We start from the raw sequence: 21664 nt of genomic DNA on the forward strand, positions 1-21664 counted from the left end.
ATCAGCAGTAATTAGTGACTGATTATGAGGAAGGAGGGAAAGATTACCAAAGATAACCCTCAGGTTTCTGGCTTGCCCACCTGGATGAGTGGGGGTGCCATGAAATTAAAAATGTTGGAGGAGTTGATGGTCCGGTGGGGGAGGATAAGGAGCTCAGTTGGAAGCCTAGTAAACTGAGATGCTTCTAAGACATCCGAAGAAGTCAAACAGGCAAGTCTCTTAAGTCTACAGCTCAAGAGGGCAAGCCTGAGCAGGAGACATGCATTGGAGAGGCTTCTGTGAACAGAACAGAAGCCGTGGGCATGGATGAGATTACCTAGGAAGAGAGTACAGAGTGAGGAGTAAAGAGGGCCTGGGACTACATCTTGAGAAACTCCTGGCAGAGGAGCACAAACCAGCAAAAAGCATCTAGACAGGTGGGGAGAAAACCAGGGCATGTCACATCCCATAAGCTTTGAAAGAGCCTGTTTCCCCCACACCTTCTCCAGCATGGAGCATCATAGATCCTTTGTGGTTGTTGCTGTTATATTCACTAGTTTGTTGCATTTTTTAGATTCCACATATAAGTGATATCATACAGTATGTCTTTATCTGTCTGACTTATTTCACTTAGCATAATGCCCTCCAAGTTCATCCATGTTGTTGCAAATGGCAAAATTATTTTATATATATATAGACATATACACACACACAAACACACACACACGTATCACAGTTTCTTTATCCATTCATCTGTTGGTGGACACTTAGGTTGCTTCCATATCTTGGCTATTATAAATAATGCTGCTATGAACATTGGGGTGCATGTATCTTTTCCAATTAGTGTTTTTATTATTTTCAGGTATATACCCAGGGGTAGAATTGTTGAGTCATATGGTAGTTCCATTTTCAGTTTTTTAAGGAACCTCCATACTGTTTTCCACAGTGGCTTCACCAATTTACATTCCCACCAACAGTGTAGGAGGGTTCCCCTTTCTCCACATCCTCGCCAACATTTGTTATTTGTGTTCTTTTTGATGATAGCCATTCACAGATATTTTTAAGCTTTGCTAAACTGATCAGTTAAAAAAACCTTATTTATTTATTTTTAATTAATTATTTGTTTATTTATTTATTCTGGTTGCACTGGGTCTTAGTTTCAGCATGTGGGATTTTTAGTTGCAATGTGTGGACTTCTTAGCTGCGGCATGCATGTAGATCTAGTTCCCTGACCAGGGAACTAGAACTTTGATCCCTGACCAGGGGTCAAACCCAGGCCCCCTGCATTGGGAGTACAGAGTCTTACTCACTGGACTACCAGGGAAGTCCCCCAAAAAATCTTATTTAAAGATATTGAAGTTTTAATTGGCAACTTTTGGGTAAATAATGAGATTAAACATCTCTGCCATGTTTATTGGCCATTTATTCTTTTTAAATTGGCCAGTGCTTGTCATTTGTCCACTTTTCTACTTTAGATATTCATATATTTCCATAGATTTGTATGACTTCATTATATATCATGATTTTTTACTCTTTGCTATCACATTCTTAAATATTTCCCCACAGTTGATCCCTTTTTTTAGGGGGGTGTCTTTTTCAAGGCAGTTGTTTTACATTTTTATGGATGCAAGTTTGTTTATCTCCCTGCTTTAATCTCATGCTAGAAGAGGCTGTTCCTTCCCAAGGATCATAAAAATATCCTCCTCTATTTTCTTAATATATTAAATCCTTTTTCTATTCAAAATTTTAATCTACATAAAATCTATTTTTATGTCTGATGAGTGACTGGGATTTGTTCTAAAATATGAAAAGTAGAGGTTTCAAAACTAATTATTGGATAATATGTTCTTTCAATTTCCTCTTGATGCTATACTAGATCCCATACCCATTAACTAGTCTGATACTGAACTATCTCTTATGTTCTTTAGCTCTCTTGGTATATTCCTGTGCCCAAACCAGGCTGTTTTAATTACTGTAGCTTTATAGTATGGTTTGATGCCTGGTAAGGCAAATCTGTATTATTTTAAAATCAGGAAAAACCATAAATGTTTGCATATGTATGTATATGTATGTATCTGTGTTTGTTCCTGCATGTGGAGGGTTGATGGAGAATTGTGTGTGTGTGTGTGTGTGTGTGTGTGTGTGTGTGTGTGTGTGTGTGTGTGTGTTCTTATACATGGAAGGTTGAGGGAGAAGTGCCTTTGAATGACTAGGACTATTTGGGGAGCTGCAAAGAAGTGTGAGACAGTGCCTGGAACAGAGAGTTTCAGAGAAGTTTGGAAAAATAAAAGTAGATTTGAGGTCTCAAAGGAGGTGGGTGCTCACAATTCCAGGGCCTGTAGATTGAGGAGAGCATTCAAAGTATGAACTGTACCAACTGAATTTCAAGGCCCTTTAGGCTCAGGAAACTCTTCTCAGCTCCTGGGAAACCACTGGGGATGTTAAGGTCAGCCATTCATCCCTTAGAGCCAGTGTCACCGACCCCAGGCCTAGGTGCAGCATCAGCAGCTGTTTGTGGGTTTATGGTCCCCTGGGTGCAGACAGTCCCTCATCTTTCAATCCTATGCCTTGTGTTTCGCTGACCCACAGCTTTCAATGAAAAGAAGTCTTGCAATTTAGCAAGTATTTACTGAATGCCCCACTGTAGACTCTGTACAAATTTCCTGCAAGGGTCCATGTCCATCAGATTCGGGGTGAGTGACTGGTGCTCTTGCATGCTTGTGTGTGTGAGTATGTGCACGCACATACACACACCCATACCTCTATGGTCTCAGAGGTCTCAAAACAGGGGCATTGTTCTCTGAAGGCCCTCTTGCTTCATGAAGGGTTTGGCCCTACCTGCACAGGACAGAAAACTAGTGGTGCACAGGGCCTGGTTCCCAAGGACATAGTTGGGGCCTCAGCAATTCCTTCCAGACATTCAGGAACCACAAAGAGGGATGATCCAACAGAAGGCTGCTTATGGGACTTCCCTGGTGGTCCAAAAGTTAAGACTCCATGCTCCCAATGCAGGGGGCCCGAGTTTGATCCCTGGTCAGGGAACTAGATCCCACTTGCCACAACTAAGATCCCACATGCCGCAACTAAAGATCCTGCATGCTGCAACTAAAAAGATCCTGCAGGTCACAAAGAAGATCCTGTATGCCCCAACTAAGACCCAGCGCAGCAAAATAAATAAATAAATAAATAAATAAATATATATATATATATATATATATATATATATATATATATATTTTAAAGCCTGCTTATGCCTCTTGCTGGGATCATTCCAAGAGTCCTTGGGGGTCACTGAGAGGGGCCAGAAGGCTATCTGCTGCTGCATTAAAAACAGACTCCTGGGGCATTTGAATGGCTGCATTTTTGTCATCTTTCCTATTTGGCCTCTTCCAGGCAGTGCTTGCCCTGAATTTTGGCCTAATGACACACATATAAAATGCAGTGTGGGAGAGCACTGCTCAGTAATCAGTGAGAATGTCCCTGGGCATAGCCAAGGTGGTTCTGCTAAACTATTTGAGAGGGAACGTCTCTGTATTACTTTGCTCTCCTGGTCCAAGTGACCCAGGGACCAGTCTGCTTACTTGCCTCACCCCCAACATTACAGGTGTTTACTGGTCTCGACCTCACAGAAAGGTGGGTCACAGGGCCCACCTGTGCATACCCTCGGAGTTTCCAGTCTCTGCCCTGCCCTGCCCCCACTTCCCCTCCACTTAGGCTTGGGGTAACAGTGGTGGAAACTAAAAGACAGATCAAAAGGCTCTTGGCCTCGACATCGAAGAGGGCGGCAGGCAGAAGACATCGCCCCCGCCCCACCTTCCCCAGGTAGGCTCGGGCGGGATCGCGGGTGGAGAGCCAAGGCCTCGCAGCGCCTCCCGCCCCTCCCCACCCCCACTTCGGGTGGTGATGAACTAGAAGAGGGAAGGTTAAGAGGTGCTTGGCCCGGACCGGCGCAGGGGGCGGGCCCTGGACGCGGCAGCCCCGCCCCCGTCCCGCCTCGTCCCGCCTCCTCAGGAGCCTCCTGCGCTCTGGCCGCCAGCTGGCACTGCGGCAGCGCCAGTCGCCTTCCTCGGGTCGTCTGCGCACAGGTGAGGACAGAGGTCCCCGTGTCCGAGCCGCCGCGGAAGGAACGGGAAGCTTCGTGAGGCTGAGATCTGGGAGGGAAGGAAACGGAATCAGATTCTGCAGGGGGCCGGAGGGAGGGACCGAAGGACGGGAGCCCCACATCCTAGGGCGGTGGGGAGGTGGTCCCCGCCGTGCCGGGAGAGGTGGACACGTCTTTACCAAGCGCTTCTTCGAGTCCGGAGATGAGCTGGGCGTTTGGATGCCTTGGCTGTATGGAGACGCAGCCCAGCGTGGGGCCTCCCATATCCTGGGGCGCTGGATGCCGGGGCCCCGACATCCTCCTGCAATGGTCGCCAGCCAGCAGCCACAGATAACCGTCCTGGGTCTTGAAAGGGCGACCTCGGGCTCGCGGGCCGCGAACACACACACAAGCCTCCCTTGCTGGCGTGCTTTGAAGAACAACCCTTCCTCGGGCTGTGAATGTTCATAATAGGTGGAGGATTTGTTCTGCCCTGGGAGGTGTGTACAGGTGGGAAAATCCTTAGGAGAAGCTTGACTTCTTAGAAATCTTTTTGAGTTTAAAATTCAGCAAACCCGTTCTTCTTCCCTTCCTTGTATGGGGCGGGGGGCGGTGGGGAGAGTTGACCTTAGAATGTAAGCCCAGCTTTGGGTCTGTCTTGGAAGTTCTAGGTTCATCTGTCCGCCAGAAGGTTTTCCTTCGGTAGAAGTGAAGTGGCTTTGTGTTTTAACACGGTGCAAGATTTTGGAACGTCGTAAGTCAGGGGCCACGGAAGCTCTGTCATTCTGTGTTCTCTCACCTGCAGCTGGAAGAAGAGATGTTCACGGTACTGACCCGCCAACCTTGTGAGCAAGCAGGTTAGTATCGCTCAGCAGGCAGCAAATGTGATTTTGTCACATCACCCGAGAATCCCAGCTTCAGCCCACAGCTCTTCATTTATGTCCCCAGCAAATGACGGTTTAACCTCTTTGGTGTGAGACTCAGTCGCTCACCGGGCTTTCACCACCAGCATTCCACAGATAAAAGTAATTCTTTTCGTCAAAGCAACACAAAACAAGGACTAACATGCTTGTTTCGCTTAAATGGTTTTTCCGGTTTGCATAATCCATTAATTTGGCCCTTGTCGTTTCCCTTACCCAGCTGTGTGTAAGGTCTGCTTTAGAATATTGTTGATTTTGTGATGAATTGTAAAGCGCTTGGAGCTTGCCTCTCTTTCCATCCAAGTGTTGTTTCTGGCAAGGCGCCTACAGCATCCCCCCCGCCCCCACCCCCGCCATGGGTCAGCGTTGTTACCGCTGATACTGCAGGCACATGTGTAGAATGCTCACACACACACTCACACACACACACACTTCCAAGCTTGCCCTGCGCCTGCCTGCCTCTGGAGCACATTTTGGAGTTGCTCATGTGGAAGCCCAGAAGGGTCTGGCCTCTCCACTCTCGGGAGGCACCTGGTAATTACAGTGTTTGTCCAGTCCTAATGACAGCACAGCTGTAAGCTGCGTTCCCTAAATGAATGAGACTTGGTCTAGTCCATTTTGCTTTGTGATAGGCTTTTCTGCTGGGGCAAGGGTTTGCTTAAGGTAATCATAGCTTTTTACCTGAAAACTGCTGAAGCACAGAGGACTTAGGAGGCCAGCCTCCTGGCTGTGGTCAGGAGACTGCTTATATATCACCCCCACTCCTGCCCCGTGGACAGATGTTCTTAAGTGGTGCCCCTAAACTGGGTATTCAAAACACTTTGAAATTTTAACACAATATACTGTAAGGTCACACTTACAGACTAACTTGTTACATTCCTTCCAAAGGACAAGTTTAACATGGCAGATTAAACCTCTACCTTGTCTCGTTAGGGGGGAAAAAAAAATCCCTTAAACTATAACTGACACTGGCATATGCATTGTTTAAAAGTTGATGCAAAAATTTGCCTCTGTGGATAAACCGGTTTCTGTCTGGGTCATATCCTTTGATCTGGAATCACAGAAAGGTGATCCAGGACCCCTTCAGGGGCTCTTAAGGTTAACTCCACAGTGGCTGGCCTCCCTCCAGGTGCTATGACAAACGATTCTGCAATGAGTAACTTGGTGTACAAGTCATTTAACACACTCAGGTGTAGTTCTGTGGAATAAATTCCCCAAAGTGGGATTCTGAGGCAGATGGTTGATAAATACTGACAAGTCCCCCTCCAGTCCACTCCCAGTGACAAGGTAGGAGAATTAAGGTGTTACATGACCACCTTTGACATCAGAAGTGTCTGTGGCAGCATCTATACTGCAGGGGAATCAGATGAGGTGGTAAGAGTTGGCTGTTCTGAGCTATTGAGACCCACTGCATGACTGGCCTCCCCAAGTAGTGCACATTGTGATGAGATTGGATATTGAGGTGGAATCTAACTCTATATGGTAGTATATACATGCTCTTTTTTTTTCTTCCAAGAAAATGTCTCCTAGAAATAATGAAGGAGTAGTAAAGCATAGGTTATGATGATCTAAAAGTATATGTTCTGGAATAGGACAGGATCTACCCCATTGCCATTCAGTTGAACTTTCTGTAATGGTAGAAATGTTCTGTAGCTACACTGCCCAATATGGTAGCCACTTCAGGTTACTGAACACTTGGAATGTGGCTAGTGAAACTGAGGAACTGAGTTTTTAAATTTTATTTCATTTTAATTAATTTACATTTAAATACACAATTAGTGAGAGAAATATTTGGATTCTCTGAATTCAGTGATCTTCCTGTTATGCTAGTGTTTATCATATTTCAGCCATTTGAGTGTCACCACTTATGTTTATGCTATAGTAGTTCTACCAAGACTATTATTTAGTCAATATTTTAATTAAATGTCTTTTTATCTTTTAAAAAAATTAGGTATATATATATTTTTTTTGTGGTCCGCGGGCCTCTCACTGTTGTGGCCTCTCCTGTTGCGGAGCACAGGCTCCGGACGCGCAGGCTCAGCGGCCATGGCTCACAGGCCTAGCTGCTCCGTGGCATGTGGGATCTTCCCGGACCGGGGCATGAACCCGTGTCCCCTGCATCGGCAGGGAGACTCTCAATCACTGTGCCACCAGGGAAGCCCTAGGTATAATTTATATACAGTGAAATGGATAGATCTTGTGTCCCTAAATTAGGTATTCTTGCCTTCTGAAAGGATTATGTTTTTAGAATAGGGACAATTTATAAGAATCTTTTTTTTTTTTTTAAGGGAAATTGTACCTAAGGAGCTGGTTTGCTTTGATTTTCAGTTTTTTCCAAAGAACTTTGGAAAATTTGATAAATTTTGAAAAATGCACGCACCCATATACCCCACAATCCTATTAAGATGTAAGAGCATTCCATTACCCCAGAAAGTGCCAACGTGTTCCTTCCCAGTAGACCCTTGCCCCAAACCCCCATTCAATCACTGTTCTGATTTCTGTCACCTGCCTGTTTTAGAACTTAACATAAATGGAATCATTTCAGAAAGTTTCTTTCTTTTCTTCTTTTAAATAAGTATATTTGCTGCTTTATGAAATTTTCACTAGCCCACTGATCTGTTAAGACCCAAGTAAATATTTGCTCATAATCATCTAGTTAAGAAATATTAGTTTAAATTTAATAAGTAGAAATAGTCCATTATGATACATTATATATTACTATATAATGCATATAATTATATAATTACCTTTATTCAGAGGCTATTTATTTAGTTGAAGACTATTCATAGGCTACATTTTTTCTTTTGCTTTTAAATGGATAGATATAGTTTATATATATAGATATAATTATGATTAAAATACAAATACCAGAGATTATATGACCATTTTGGGAGGGAACACGTGGATTGGGGTCTAGTTACTCTTTGTTTGTGAAGATGTAGGGGAGACCCTATGCCTTTACTATAGACACAGGAAAAATTACTGAGGTTGAATTCTTACTGGGAACCCACATATCTTAGGAATTCAAATGCGTTACTATTTGCTTGACGATAAGTCACCATGTACTGAACTTTATAATCATTGATTACATCTGAAATACAATATGAATTTCTTTTTATTTATCTGAGATTATTTTCAAATGAAATGTTATATCACCTGCTTTAATAGAAAACCCATAATGTTCAAATCTACATTGAAACAAATGTTATTGTAAATCATCTCAGGGATGACCAGTAATATGCATAACACACTTTGGGAAATACCAGAGAACTAAACCATGCATACCCTCCCCACAAACACTGGTGTAGTCCACTCTTTGGAGGAAAGATAAATGGGTACTGAGCCCAGTTGCTTCTCTAAAAGTACTGGTCTCACTAAAGCCAGAGAAAGTGACTTATGCATGTGGTTAAGCACCCAGTCCACAGATTCTACAAAGGCCAGGACCTTGTTCCCAATTCACCCTCATGTGTCTTCTGGGTCTCCCCATTTTAGGCCTCAAGGCCCTCTCCCGAATTTCAGCCATCATCACCTTGGTGGTCTTGCTTTTGAGCATTGTGGTGCTTGTAGCTGTCACACTCATCCAGATTCACCAGAAAGAGGTTCTCCTTCCAGGACTGAAGGTAGGTGTAAAGGGGTTGGCATTGAAGGGAAGAAATGGGCTCTGACATCAATGATTCTAAACTCATGAGTTAGAAGAGAAGAAAATTCTTGCCCTTACCTCTAGCTGGAGCCAGGGAAAGGTGGGCTAAGAACCCAGGGAGAAAGACTGGATATGCTGGGTTTGTGATGTCTGAGGTGAAAGATTGATAGTGGTGACACCTTCTCCTAGGACTGTGAGGTCTTGCTCTGACTCCTGACTGTTAGAACCAAATCCAGACTCTGTAGCCAAGAATTATAGATGGCTACCAAAGATCTACTAGCTTGTCAGTTCCTCCAGATGACACAAACTTGCTCATGAGTGAAGACCAGGAGACCCAGGCTCTTCTTCTGGCCTAGCCTGGGTAAACAAAATCAAGGACCTGAAAGGACTTCTTGAGCTGTGTTGTGCTACCTCTGTTGAGTCTAGAAGTATGCCATGATCCCTCTGACTCTTCCCCCCTCAAAATTACTCAGGACCTTATGCTAAGTTCCAGAAGCCTCTCTCAGCTCTTGATAAGTTCATCCCCAAATGGATGGTCTCTGGTAGGCTGAGAATTGTATGTATCCCTTCTGCCTTGGCTATTAAGGGTGATAGGAGGTAATCCCATGAGAGACTGTCAAATGAAAGGTGAAGAGAGTCAGTGAGTCCTTCAACCTTTTTGGGTAGAAGTCAGCAAACTTTCTCTGTAAAGGGCCAAACAGTACACATTTTAGGCTTTGAGAGCCGTTTATAGTCTCTGTTGCAAATCTTCTTTTGTTTTTGTTTTTGTCTTCTTATGACTCTTTAAAAATATGAAAACCTCTCTTAGTTGGAAAGGGCCATAGGAGTCATGTTATTTGAATCTCATTTAGTATTTATCCTTGACCTTAGAGTCCTTTCTACATCTTCCTGCTGTTAGGGAGTGTTCAATGGCTATATCTGAAATAGAGGTTTTTAAAAGGTAAAAAAGAAACTAATATTGCCTTGGCTGCGTGGGTGAGTTTGCTCTACCATCCTGAGTTCACTTTTCTAAAGGATTAAAGTAAAACCTTTTTATTTATTTATTTATTTTAATTAATTAATTTTTTTGCCTTCGCCGTGCAGCTTGTGGGATCTTAATTCTCCGACCAGGGATCCAACCTGGGGCCCAGGCAGTGACAGCGCCAAGTCCTAACCACTGGAACACCAGGAAATTTCCTGGTGTTTTTTTCAAAAAAAAAAAAAAAATTTTTTTTAAAATTTATTTATTGTTTTGGCCACGTTGGGTCTTCGTTGCTGCACACAGGCTTTCTCTAGTTGTGGCGAGCGGGGCTACTCTTCATTGCAGTGCTGGGCTTCTCATTGCGGTGGCTTCCCCTGTTGTGGAGCGCAGGCTCTAGGCACGCGGGCTTCAGCAGTTGCAACTCTCAGGCTTAGTAGTTGTGGCTCACAGGCTCTAGAGCACAGTCTCAGTAGCTGTGGCGCATGGGCTTAGTTGCTCCGTGGCATGTGGAATCTTCCTGGACCAGGGATCAAACCCATGTCCCCTGCATTGGAAGGCGGATTCTTAACCACTGTGCCACCAGGGAAGTCCCTAAAATCTTTTTTAGATAATGGAATTTGGTTCTTTTATAAGGTATTTTACTTAAGAATCTCAGACCCCCAAGAATAGCATGAATAAAAAAGAAAAATAAAAGGCCTTATGCAGCTGTCTAATGGTGAGAGGAAAACAAATTATCTGGTTGTCCAAAGACATTAGCTAAGGGCTAGAGAATCTGTTTTCCCAAGTTCCAGGCACTGCCTTCTCCTATAAACTATATAACATCAGGATTGCCAACTAGGGGAAATATCATCCCCTTACACTTTGTAAATTGCTATTCAGTTGAGTGAGCGTTCTTCCCTGAATTATTTCACTGAACTCTTATGCCAACTATGGAAGGTGGACAAGCACTGTCACCACCATTTTGCAAGTGAGGAAACATAGGTTTGACCAGTGGATGGCAGGACCAGAACTGAAACCCGGACCCTCTTGTTCCCACGGCTCTCTTCACTTACTTCCCGCTGTTCCTTGATCCTAAGTTCTGAACAGGGAACCCAGGAGGAGATATTGGCCTCTGCGGGGAAAACACATGCTTCTTTGCACAGGAGGGAAGGAGGGAGGATGGATGCAGAGGCAGGAAGGTGCTGAATTGGAGGAGGGACGTGCCTCCCAACTGTGGGGAAGGCTGGTTCCCCTCTTAGACCCCAGTAACCATTCTTAGACCCCAGTACCACCCTTAGACCCCATAAATCAAACGAACCAGCTCTAGCTGCGTTCCAGGTATATCTCTCCGTGGGACAAGGGAATGTGCCCACCAAAAGTCATGCTTCCCTTCTAGAACATGCTTTGGTGCCTGGGACTCCAAAATCCAGGGTCTGTGTGGGCCTCCTGCTGAGGGCAGACCTCATCACTGGTCTGAGGGGTGGCAAAGCGGCAGATGTTTGCAGGGAGAGTAGACAGAGCATGGGTGTGGGGTCTGAGCTAGCCCACCCTCTACAGTCAACATACAGGTTCATGAGGCTGTTTAATCTATGGATTTGCCTGGGGATGGGAAGACAGGTGGGGGTGGAGCAGGGCAGAAGTCTTCATTTATAAAATTTTCCCTCAGGCCCTTTAAAAGTGAGGGATGAGCTGGTTAAGGCAGTTGTTTTGGGAGATGAGAGGTAAATTCAAATTGGAGGGACATGGAGGAATTAGAAGACTTGAAGAGTAAACTGAGTACAGAAAAGTGGGTCCCCAAGCAGTATGGAGGGCAGTGTTGAAGGAGGAGACCACACATGTTTAGTTCTGTGTCAAAGATGCCCGTGCAAGATGGTCATCTGGGGGTGACCCCAGGAAGAACTGTGGGGGGATGGGAAGTGAGACAGAAGGGAAGGCAGCCAATGGAGGGGCTATTACCCAGCAGGTTACCACTGTGGGCAGCTGGAGCTGTCCTGCTAGGGATTTCTGGGAGCCAGTGCAGAACTCTCACCTCAGGGGTGTCCTCTGCCATGGGCGTATAGAACATCTGCCTCACAGCCATTCTACTCAAGGGCATATTTACACATCAGCTTCCATTAGTCATTGGTTGAGGGCTGCTCCCTGGGGAACATTAGCTCTCTAGTATTTCTGGCATATTGTGGGCTCAGGTAGGTTCAGCCAATGGAGACAGCCTTCAGGCAGTTAGAAAGTGCATGGTTGGACATCACAGTGGTAAGGTCTGAGGGCTTGTGGGCAGGGAACCCTCAGTGACTGTTCCCTGTAGATAGATTATTATTATTCCCATTTTGAAGATGAGAAAACAGAGGAACAGAAAGGGCAAATAGCTTCCCACAGTTCCACAGATTGGAAATAGCAGACTTGGCATAGAAGAAAAGAGAGCAGAGAACACTGGCCTTAGGCAAGGGTTTGGAAGGACCAGTAGACGTACCCTCACCAATTAGCAGACAGTTCAGAGAGGGGGTTTTTAATCTCTTCAGAATCTCACTGTCAGGCCCCAGTTGTAGGGGACAGGAAGTTGTATAACACAGGAATATTGGCTCAGAAGGCCCATTCTGCTTCACTGAGTGGGTTAGTTATAAAAAAAGACAGATGTCCTGGGCCAGTTGAAGCAGGAGCAGAATGACAGCTTGGAAGGGGTCATTCCACATGCAGCTTTTCTCAGGCTGTCCAGAGACCTTTCCTTTTGTTTTGCAGTGTGTGCTAGGGGCAGGAAGGGCAGTGTGGAGGTGGAGACCAGTGAATATAAACGCTTTTTCATTGTTTATGTTTTCATACCTGAGCCTTGTTTTGCCTTTTTGTGTGCTGCTGACAGTTGGTTTTGAGGGGCCAGCTCCACAGTGGCCTATCTGAGGGGCCCTGGCATGTTCCTCAAGACCCACATGAAAAGTCATGATATCTGGCTATTAAATCCAACGTTGGCGTACCTAACCTTGATTTATCTGAGTGTAAAAGTGGAACTATTAAAACTTAGCCAACGGTGGAAATATCCCCAGTCCCTTTTTCACTGTCACTGGTCTGACCTGCTCTATAAGCTTGAAGAGTAAACATGATGACGTCGCCTTTATTTTTCACTCAGCACCCGCCACCTCAACCCCGCCGCTTTATTATCATTAAGTCCAATATCTTCCTCTTGAGGTTTCGCCCTCCTAACCGCGTCACAGTTGTTGAGAAACCCTGGAGCTTCTCAGACCCATCTGATCAATACCCCACTGCCATTGCCGCTCGCAGCCACATGGTGCCACTGTTGAAGAAGGGCCTGCAGGGTCCCAGGTTTCAGGGACACTGCTTTTCTACCAGTCAGATCCTCACCTTGGGTCACATGACTCTCCAAAGCACAGCAACTGGGCCAGGCTGTGTTAAAACCATTTCCTTCTAAACCTCATCCATTCTCAGTCATCAGCCTGGATATCTGGTGCCCTGTGGCCCACTCTGATTTACCTCTTGGAGTACAAGGGTTGGGTAATTGGTTTTTTCCTTTCTAGAAGGCCCTGGCTCCTTATTCAAACTGGTGATTCTCCTCTCCAGCCAGATCTGCACACCACTTAACCAAGGGTTTGCTTCTGAGGGTCTTTTGTCTGAACAAAGAAAGTCTGCCGTACCATATCAGGCACCTTCTTTTTAATCAGTCACCCTGTTAAGACTTGTTTTCCTTGGAATTCAGTGAAAGCACAGGGGCTATGAGTACAGGTTTGAGAGTCAGTTAGACCCTGGCTCGATCCCAAGTCTGTGACCTTGGCTAATTATTTAACCCCTGTGAGCCTCAGTTTCCCTATCTGTCACGTGGGGATGATGATAACACCTGCCTTATAAATGCAAAACTAAAGCCCTTTGTGCAGTGCCTGGCATATTATAAGAGTTCGCCAAATGTTTATTACTACCACTATTCTCATTATTACAGTAAGAGTAATAATGATGATGATGATGATAATAATAATAAACACATCTAAGAAAGCTGATCTTATGACCTTTGCTTTTGCTTTTGTTAGAAGCTCACAAAGTTCTTGAGTTTGGGACAATGGGGTTCATATGTTTCCTTTTGGTTCACTCACTGACTGTATCTTCAGTTCCACAGTCAGACAATGTTTGTTTGTTTGTTTTTCTGACACTGCATTAAACAGAAGGCGACTTAATGCTTTTCATCCAAACATCACCCACCTAGCTGAACTGAATGAAATTCATTCTCCCCTTCCCCTTCCCTCCATGGAAACGAAACGCACTGAGTTGCACTGATCTAGGCAAATGAGCTCTGAAAACTGATTAAAGACCAATTATTTCACTTCTGAAAATACCAGTGAATGATGGTGGGGTGGGGGTGGATCATCTTAGTACAAAGTAGCACTGGGCCTCAAGGCTGCTCCTGTCACCACATTAGCAGGTGCCCAAGGGGCCACCATTTCTCCTGCAAATCTCAGAGCAAAGTCTCTGGCTGCTGCCCATTCTGGTGAAAACTGAATCCTATTTTCCTGGACATACAAATGAGAATGGACATTCTTCGTTCTTTCTGATTTGGCCCAGCAGCCTCGAGCATTCTTCATGAAGGGTTGGGATAAAGATTTGGGGACAGACAGGCACCCTCTGGAGTAGCTGCCCTCTTATGCTCTCTCTCCTCTTATCAGTACCAGGCATGGAGGGGCTGGTGAGCAGGTCGGCAGCAGAGGGAAGGAAAGAAAGCAGACTGATACAGAGGCTCAGACCTCTGGAGTGCCTGGTTTCCTTCAGTTTCAACCTGTGCTTTAATCTCACGGGGAGCCTTTGCCTGGAACAGATTGTGTACAATGCCTCCTCTGTTTGCCATGGGGGGGTGTCATGTCAGTATCTCAGGCAACACGCATCAGACTGAAGAGCTGAGGTGAAGAGGCTATTCAAGTTCAAATACCAATGTACACAGGATGTTCTATCTTAATAGAATGGAGAAGCCGGAGTAACATTTTTTTATTTGCTACTCTTTCAAATGAAGCAAGCCTTCGTGATAGAAAGTTTAGGATCAGGGGATTGGTTAAATCAACTACTGTACATCTCATAGTGAATGTGATGAATGGCTTAAAAATCATGTCAGTATTTTTACTGGTAGGGAGAGATGTTCATGATATACTTTTATTTATTTATTTATTTATTTATTTATTTATTGGCCACGCTGCACGGCATGCGAGATCTTAGTTCCCCGACCAGGGATCGAACCCGTGCCCCCTGCAGTGGAAACACGGAGCGTTAACCACTGGACCACCAGGGAAATCCCCCATGATATACTTTTTAAGTAAGAAAAGAGCATTGGAGAAGATTATGTGTAGTGTTATCCTGTGCTGATTTAAAAACATATGTCTAAACACATATGTGTATATGTAGTTGTATGCACAGAACACCATTGGAAAAGATATATAACAAGGTGTTAAAACAATAGTTGGATTTGAGGGGTGTTATTCACTTTTTTTCCTCTTTTTCTTGCTTTGCAATTTTATTTATTTTGCTTCACAGATTTTTCTATATAGCCTGTATTTATTGAGCAGCCACTAAGCATCAGTCTCCTATTTACTTCTGAAAGGAAGTTGTCTGAAGATGAGGAAACCCAGAGAGGTTAGGTCTCTTATGCAATATCGGAAAAGTAGCAATCCATCTAATGTAACCTGCCTCCACAACCCAACATCATCTTCCCCTCTGTGACAGGCTAGGCTAACTCAATGGTGGGGGAATTGGGGAAAAGGTGCCACCCAGAAGCCTCTGATACCCTGGGCTGATTCCAAGCCCAACCAGATAGTGATCTAGGTCAGCATAACTCATTCCAGTGCCCCTAGGCTGCTAATGAATGCTCCTTCCTAGGCAGGCCTGGTGCACGGCCTGGGCTGGGCCACACCTTCAAGCAAAGCTCCCTGGTACCTGCCTCAAGCTGCATGAGATGGCTAGCAATACCCACCTGTCCATTTGTTCACACACATGTCACCAAAGTGGGGTAATATGTCAACATTCGTTTGTATTTTAGTTTTTTCCTCCTTAAGCAGGAATACTTTCATTCTGAAAGCCAATGCAGATATCAGTGTGTCACTCCCCTGTGAGAACTTCCTACCTATGGTTTCCTTTTGGTTGTTTATCCCAGGCTCATAGGCCTGGAAGTTTGGAGAATAGAGGGCAGCAGATGACTGACTATTCATTGTACTCCTGAGACCAAGGTGGCTTCTGACCGCCACCCTCCCCTGACCCCGCAGAGTCTGGATGAGGAGGAATCAGGAGACTGTCTTTGCATGCAAGATCTTTGGGGTACTCATCTTCAACCTTGGCTGCATACTGGAATCACCAAGGGAGCTTTAAAAACTGTTGGTGCGGGCTTCCCTGGTGACACAGTGGTTGCGAGTCTGCCTGCCGATGCAGGGGACACGGGCTCGTGCCCCGGTCCGGGAAGATCCCACATGCTGTGGAGCGGCTGGGCCCATGAGCCATGCCCGCTGAGCCTGCGCATCCGGAGCCTGTGCTCCACAACAGGAGAGGCCGCAACAGTGAGAAGCCCACGTACCACAAAAAATTTTTTTAAAAAACTGTTGGTGCCTGGGTCCACAAACAGAGATTCTGATTTAATGGGTCTCAAGTGCAGCCTTGGCATTGGGAGTTTCAAAAGCTCCCCAAGTGATTCTAATGTGAGGCCAAGGCTGAGAACTGCGGCCTAGAACACCTGACCCATCTCCCTCCAACCCCTCCATCCAGAGTCCACGGAGACAAAGCTGGTTTAGAGAAAATAGTTTTTTCTTTTTGGTCAGCTCCTACCTAAATGAAGCAGTGTGGGTTAAGCTCTTGGGAGGATTCAGGGTTCTTGGTCAGCCCCTGGGAAACGGGGTCCTCAGATGCCTGTCTCTGACTCTCCCTCTCCGCCTTTTATTCAGTATGGAATCGTGCTTGATGCCGGGTCTTCCAGAACCACAGTCTACGTGTATCAATGGCCAGCAGAGAAGGAGAATAATACTGGAGTAGTCAGTCAAACCTTCAAATGTAGCGTGAAAGGTAAGGCACAAGGGAAGCAAGGGAATGTCCTAATGTCCTTCAGAGGCCTGCAGGAGTCCTGAGATGCTGCCCAGAGGCAAGGACTGAGCACTGGGCTGAGTGTCAGGGAAATATGAGACCTTGAGTTAGTGCTGCTACTCTTCAGTACAGTGACCTCAGGCCAGTCCCTTCCCTTCTCTGGGTTTCAGATTTCTCATCTGTAAAATGGTCGGGGGGTGGTGGTGGTGGTGGTGTGTGTGTCAAGAACTGTGAATGGTGTGAGATTCTACCCTGCTGCACTTTCATGGATGCTGGTGGAAGACCCAAGACTCCTGGGTCAGAAACAAAGGAGAGTTTATTACTCACAGAAACAGCTGTAGCCCAAGTATCAGCATTTTCTTGTGCTGGTTCTGAGCCCCAATTTGCACAGGATGATGTAAAAAGGGCCAGATGGTACCTGCTCGCACAGTGGGTTATGTTACAGAAGGGGAACCCTGAGATTAGGGAATCTGAAACATTTATAATGGGTACCTGCCATTTGCTCTGGAGGGAAACACTATATCTTCTGAGCCTGTTCATTATGCAAATATCCTTGAAAAAATAGTCCAGAACAAAGGCAGTCAGTGCCTCTGCTCATAATGCATAAACATGAGAAACTCAAGGAAAACTGTATTCCAATAGGAAAATTATATTCCAGTTGGCTGTATGTGGTGGGGAGGTGGGTAGAGAAAGATAGACAGAGATGGACAATCTGTAAACCCATAGGCGTTTGTGGCTCTGTTCCAGTAAAGCTTTCTTTATGGACCCTGAAATTTTGAATTTCATATAATTCTCAAACGCCACAAAATATATTAAAAAAAGATTTTCCCCACCATTTAAAAATAATGTAAGAATATCTTAGTTCATAGGCTGTATAATAGAAGGTGGAGAACTGTATATGGCCAGTGAGCTGTCGACCCCTGACACAGAACAGCATCAACATCTTTAATGACCCTCCACGCACTCCCTGCCTCCTCCACAACATATTCGGAATGTTAGACTGATGGTTTACTTGTTCTTCTTTAGTTTTGTCCTTATGCATTTAGTTTTTCCTGGTTTTGAAAATGGAATCAAGCACATATTTATTTAATTAGAAGCAAACGTTTATTCTGTAATTTGCTTTGTTCACTACCACTGGGTTTTTAAGATTCATCTATGCTGCAATGAGTAGCAGTATCTGGTTCATTTTTACCTGTTGATGGATATTTGTATTTCCCTGGTAACTAATAAGGTTAAGTATATTTTTATATATTTATGACTATTTCTGTGAAATGCCTGTTTATGTCTTTTGCTCATTTTTCTACCAAATTGCTTCAATTTTTCCTTTTGAGTCCTAGGAATTCTTTATCTATATTTTGAATATGAATGTTTTGCTAGTATTATTATCATATTGTTGCTAATATCCTCTCACAGTTATGGTCTTTTTAATTTCTTCATGATATCTTCTGACGAATAGAAGTTCTTAATTTTTACGTAGGTACAATTATCAATCTTCTCCCTTTTGGTTTGCACTTTTGTACATTTTATTTAAGAAATCCTCCCCTATCCTGAAGTCATAAAGATATTCTTCTATCAAAATTTTGGACTTCCCTGGCGGTCCAGTGGTTAAGACTCCATGCTTCCACTGCAGGGAGCACGGGTTCAATCCCTGGTCAGGGAACTAAGATCCTGCATGCCGCATGGAGCAGCCAAAAAAAAAAAAAAAAGTTTTATAATTTTGCCTTTTACAATTAAGCCTTTAGTCCACATAATCAAGCCCAGTTAGTGAGTGTGTATGTATGCACCACCCTCTTTAGAGCATTACGATCTTTGACTTGGCCTGGATCTTCCAACCAGTATGTCCTGAATGGGTTACAGGGATACCCTCAGCCTATAGGACAAGTTATAGACTCTGAACCAGTCCTCCCAACCCAAGAAACCTCCTTCATTTCCCTCAATGAGCTGCCCAAATAGAATACTTTCTTGCAGGTCATGGCATGGAAAAAGTTGGGAAGCAGAATTAGCCTTTCCCATAGGGAGACCAAGAGTCTTCTGTGGATAACCAGGGTGCGTTCTGATCATCTGCCCTTCCATGGGGGGAAGCCAGGAGCTTGCCTTCCCTGGGACATAGGTGTCACAGTTAAGGTGTCCAGACAGAGTCTGGGATGCAAGGGAGTGATTAGCGATCCACAGCCTTGGAAGGAAGGCGGAAGAAGGAGGATTGGACAGAAAGAGAAGTCAGATTGCAACCCAGGCCTGACAGAGCTCTAGCCAATTAGAGATGTCCTGTATTGGGTACGAATGGCCTGAAATGGCTGGGCTGTGATCCCCCCGTCACTGTCAGTCATTGGACGTTGCCATCCTGGGAAGAATATGTTGAGCAAGGCAGCTCTCTGCAGCTAAGGCAAACCCCGAAGGAGCTAACCGCTGAGACACTAAGCCTTTCTTTGAAGAGGCATCTGCATGGCACCTCTCTGGGCTCCTCACGACAGGGGACATCCCTGTTTTCTGAGTACTGCTTGCATTGTTACCCACAATTCATAAGCAGCAGCACCATCGCTCAAACTTCAGCCAGAGATCCCATCTCTGTTCTCTAACTTCTGAGCCATTTCTTCACCCCCAAGCATGAAAGAGGATGCTTTCTTTAGGAAAGAGAGACCAGTCACTCCAAGTGGAGAGGATAGTGTAGGACAGTGATTTAGACGTCACCCTATCCCTACTGCGGGAACTCTAGAAAGTTATCTAACCTCTCTGAGTCTTGACTCACTCATCTCTAAAATAAAAAGCATAATAATAGTAATACCCACCCCACAGGAATTATTTGAAGATTAAATGAAATAATATATATAAAGCAGGTAGCAAATGCCTGGCATACAGTAGGCACTCAATAAGTGTTAGCTATTATTAATTATGGGGCACCACACTTTAGAGCTTCTGGTGGATATTCTTGCTAAAAGGTTATTCTAATATAGTTGTAAGATCTGCCTCTATACCCCAGAGGGCAATTCAGCCAAGTCAGTCCTGATGGCCTTAGGCTGTAGAAAGAGGTGGCACTTTCATGGGGAGGGACCCAGGCAATCTCTCAGGGGTAGGGGCCCCTTGGCCCACCCTGGATGTGATTTAGGGGATGGGCAGGGTCACGGAGCCCACACCGCATCCATAAATGGATCTTCCCTTTGATCATGGTAGCCTCAGGGATCCATATATACTCACAATGACCAGAAGACTACAAATTACAGCTCAAATTACAGAGTTAAAGTTTGGCAAGTGTCATCCCCTGGAAGACAGGCAGCTTCGCCAAGCATAATTTGTGTTTCTAGTTTCTCAGTTGCAAATTTCCCCAGGTCTCCCCGCCTTGGCCAGTTTGAGGGGTTGGTGAATGCTTTCTTGCCCAACAGTGTTTCCCGAATGCCTAGGGCCTCAGAAATTTCTTTCTCAGGGGGTCCCTGGTGAGTATCCAGTCCTCTGGTGCTGTTTTCTGTGAGTTCACTGGGTGCTGCTTTAGCTGCTGGTCCCCATGCTGGTGCCTGTTGCTCTGGCTGCTTGTTTTAAAGCCATTCCCTCAGGGTCACTGGTTCCTTGCCTGCCCCTCATCTCTTGTGCAGGAGGCACTGCTCATGGTTCCTGCTGCCTTCTCTCACAGGCGACATTCATGTTTTCCCTTTAAACCAGCAGTTAAAAATGCTTTAAACTCCATTAGAGCCTAAACTTAACCATCTCCTCCACTAAAATACCTTAAAGAGTTGCTCCAGGGACCAGGCCACTACAGTGTTGGAAAGCATCCCTTGCTCATGTCTTTTGCTTTTGTCCCACCTCAAGTAAGTCTTGTGCCAGCTGTCCAACTCTCTCTTCCCAGATTGGAATAGCAGTTTTAGCTCTTTTCTTGGGGTTGTGAATCCCAGTATCCCATGAACCTATGAATCCAATCTCCTTTTCCCTCTGGGAGGCTTAAGGAGCCTTATGCAAATAGGCCCCTGAGGGACATGCTCAAATACCCCACATTTCCACATTCTAGCAAGGCTCCTAACCAGTTCCTATCCAGAGACCAGCTCTGGCAGAATATATTTTGTTTGCTCTAGATTGGACTACACAATCCCCTTACTATAGTATTGTGAGCTGATGTGAAAATCTCATTGATTGATTGATTGATTGATTCATGTCCTTAATAAATATTTATTGGGTGCCTGCTGTCTGCCAGTAACTGTTCTTGACACTGGGAATTCTAAAATAACCAAAATATACAAAGTCTCTGCTGTTACAGAACTTACAAGTCTAATGAAGGAGACAGAATAAATAAATGGGTATGTGATATCAAGGAGAAGTGCTGTGAGGAGAAACTAAGCCAGCTAGGTGGATAGAGAGTGATCATTCTATTTCATGGGAGAGCAAAGAAGGTGATAGCTAAGCAGAGACCAAATTGAGATGACAGAGTGAGCCGTGCACCTGTCTGAGGGAAGAATGTGCTGAGCAGAGGGCGTGGCAAAAGAAAATGCCAAAGGTGACAGCTGCTCAGCATTTTCTAGGAAAAGCAAAGGGGCCGATGTGGCTGGAGCAGACGAGTAAGAGAAACAAAATGAGAAATGAGGCCAAAGCTGTCACCGAGGCCAGCTCACAGAGGACCTTAAGACGCAGTATGGGGTTTGACATTTACTCAAATGAATTTTCTTCGAAGTATATTGGGAAGCCATTAGGAGATTCTGACCAGGGAACTAACACGATACGACATAATTTTAACGGGTCACTCTGTCAATGTAGAATACGTAGTCAAGAGACTAAGATTAGAAGCAGGGAAACCAGGGCTATTAGAGCAGTGCAAGTGGGAGGTGACGTTTTGGTGGTCTGGCCTAGACTGGTGCTTCTCAACATGGGGCGATGTTGCCCCCCAGGGAACATTTATCAATGTCTGGGACAGGTTTTGGTTTTCATAGCTGGGGTTGGCCATGCTTCTGGCATCTAGTAGTAGAGAACAAGGATGCTGCTAACCATTGCATAACTCACAGGACAGCCCACAAAACAAAGAATAATCCAGCCCAAAACTTCAGTAGTGCTGAGGTTGAGAAACACTGATCGAGAAAGGTTCTGGG

General features: G+C 45.0%; 1 protein-coding gene and 1 long non-coding RNA gene across 3 annotated transcripts in view; one reads left to right on the forward strand and one right to left on the reverse strand.

The window, feature by feature from the left end:
* The window catches only part of LOC136794992 (uncharacterized), a 146236-nt gene that overhangs the window by 82484 nt on the left and 42088 nt on the right, over window positions 1–21664 (reverse strand). The gene's annotated exons all lie outside the window — the stretch shown is intronic.
* Window positions 3811–21664, forward strand: part of ENTPD3 (ectonucleoside triphosphate diphosphohydrolase 3) — a 34656-nt gene continuing 16802 nt past the window's right edge. Inside the window, exons 1-4 of one of the 2 annotated variants that reach the window (XM_067044524.1) lie at window positions 3811–4064; window positions 4866–4917; window positions 8473–8600; window positions 16466–16583. In XM_067044524.1, the coding sequence (XP_066900625.1) occupies window positions 4878–4917; window positions 8473–8600; window positions 16466–16583 (286 nt within the window). In that variant the 5' untranslated portion in view covers window positions 3811–4064; window positions 4866–4877. Of the gene's footprint in view, window positions 4065–4725; window positions 4918–8472; window positions 8601–16465; window positions 16584–21664 lie in introns of both variants that reach the window. The other variant, XM_059075868.2, reaches the window with a different exon arrangement.

The sequence above is a fragment of the Kogia breviceps genome, chromosome 10 (genome assembly GCF_026419965.1).
Source record: "Kogia breviceps isolate mKogBre1 chromosome 10, mKogBre1 haplotype 1, whole genome shotgun sequence".
Lineage (NCBI taxonomy): Eukaryota > Metazoa > Chordata > Mammalia > Artiodactyla > Physeteridae > Kogia > Kogia breviceps.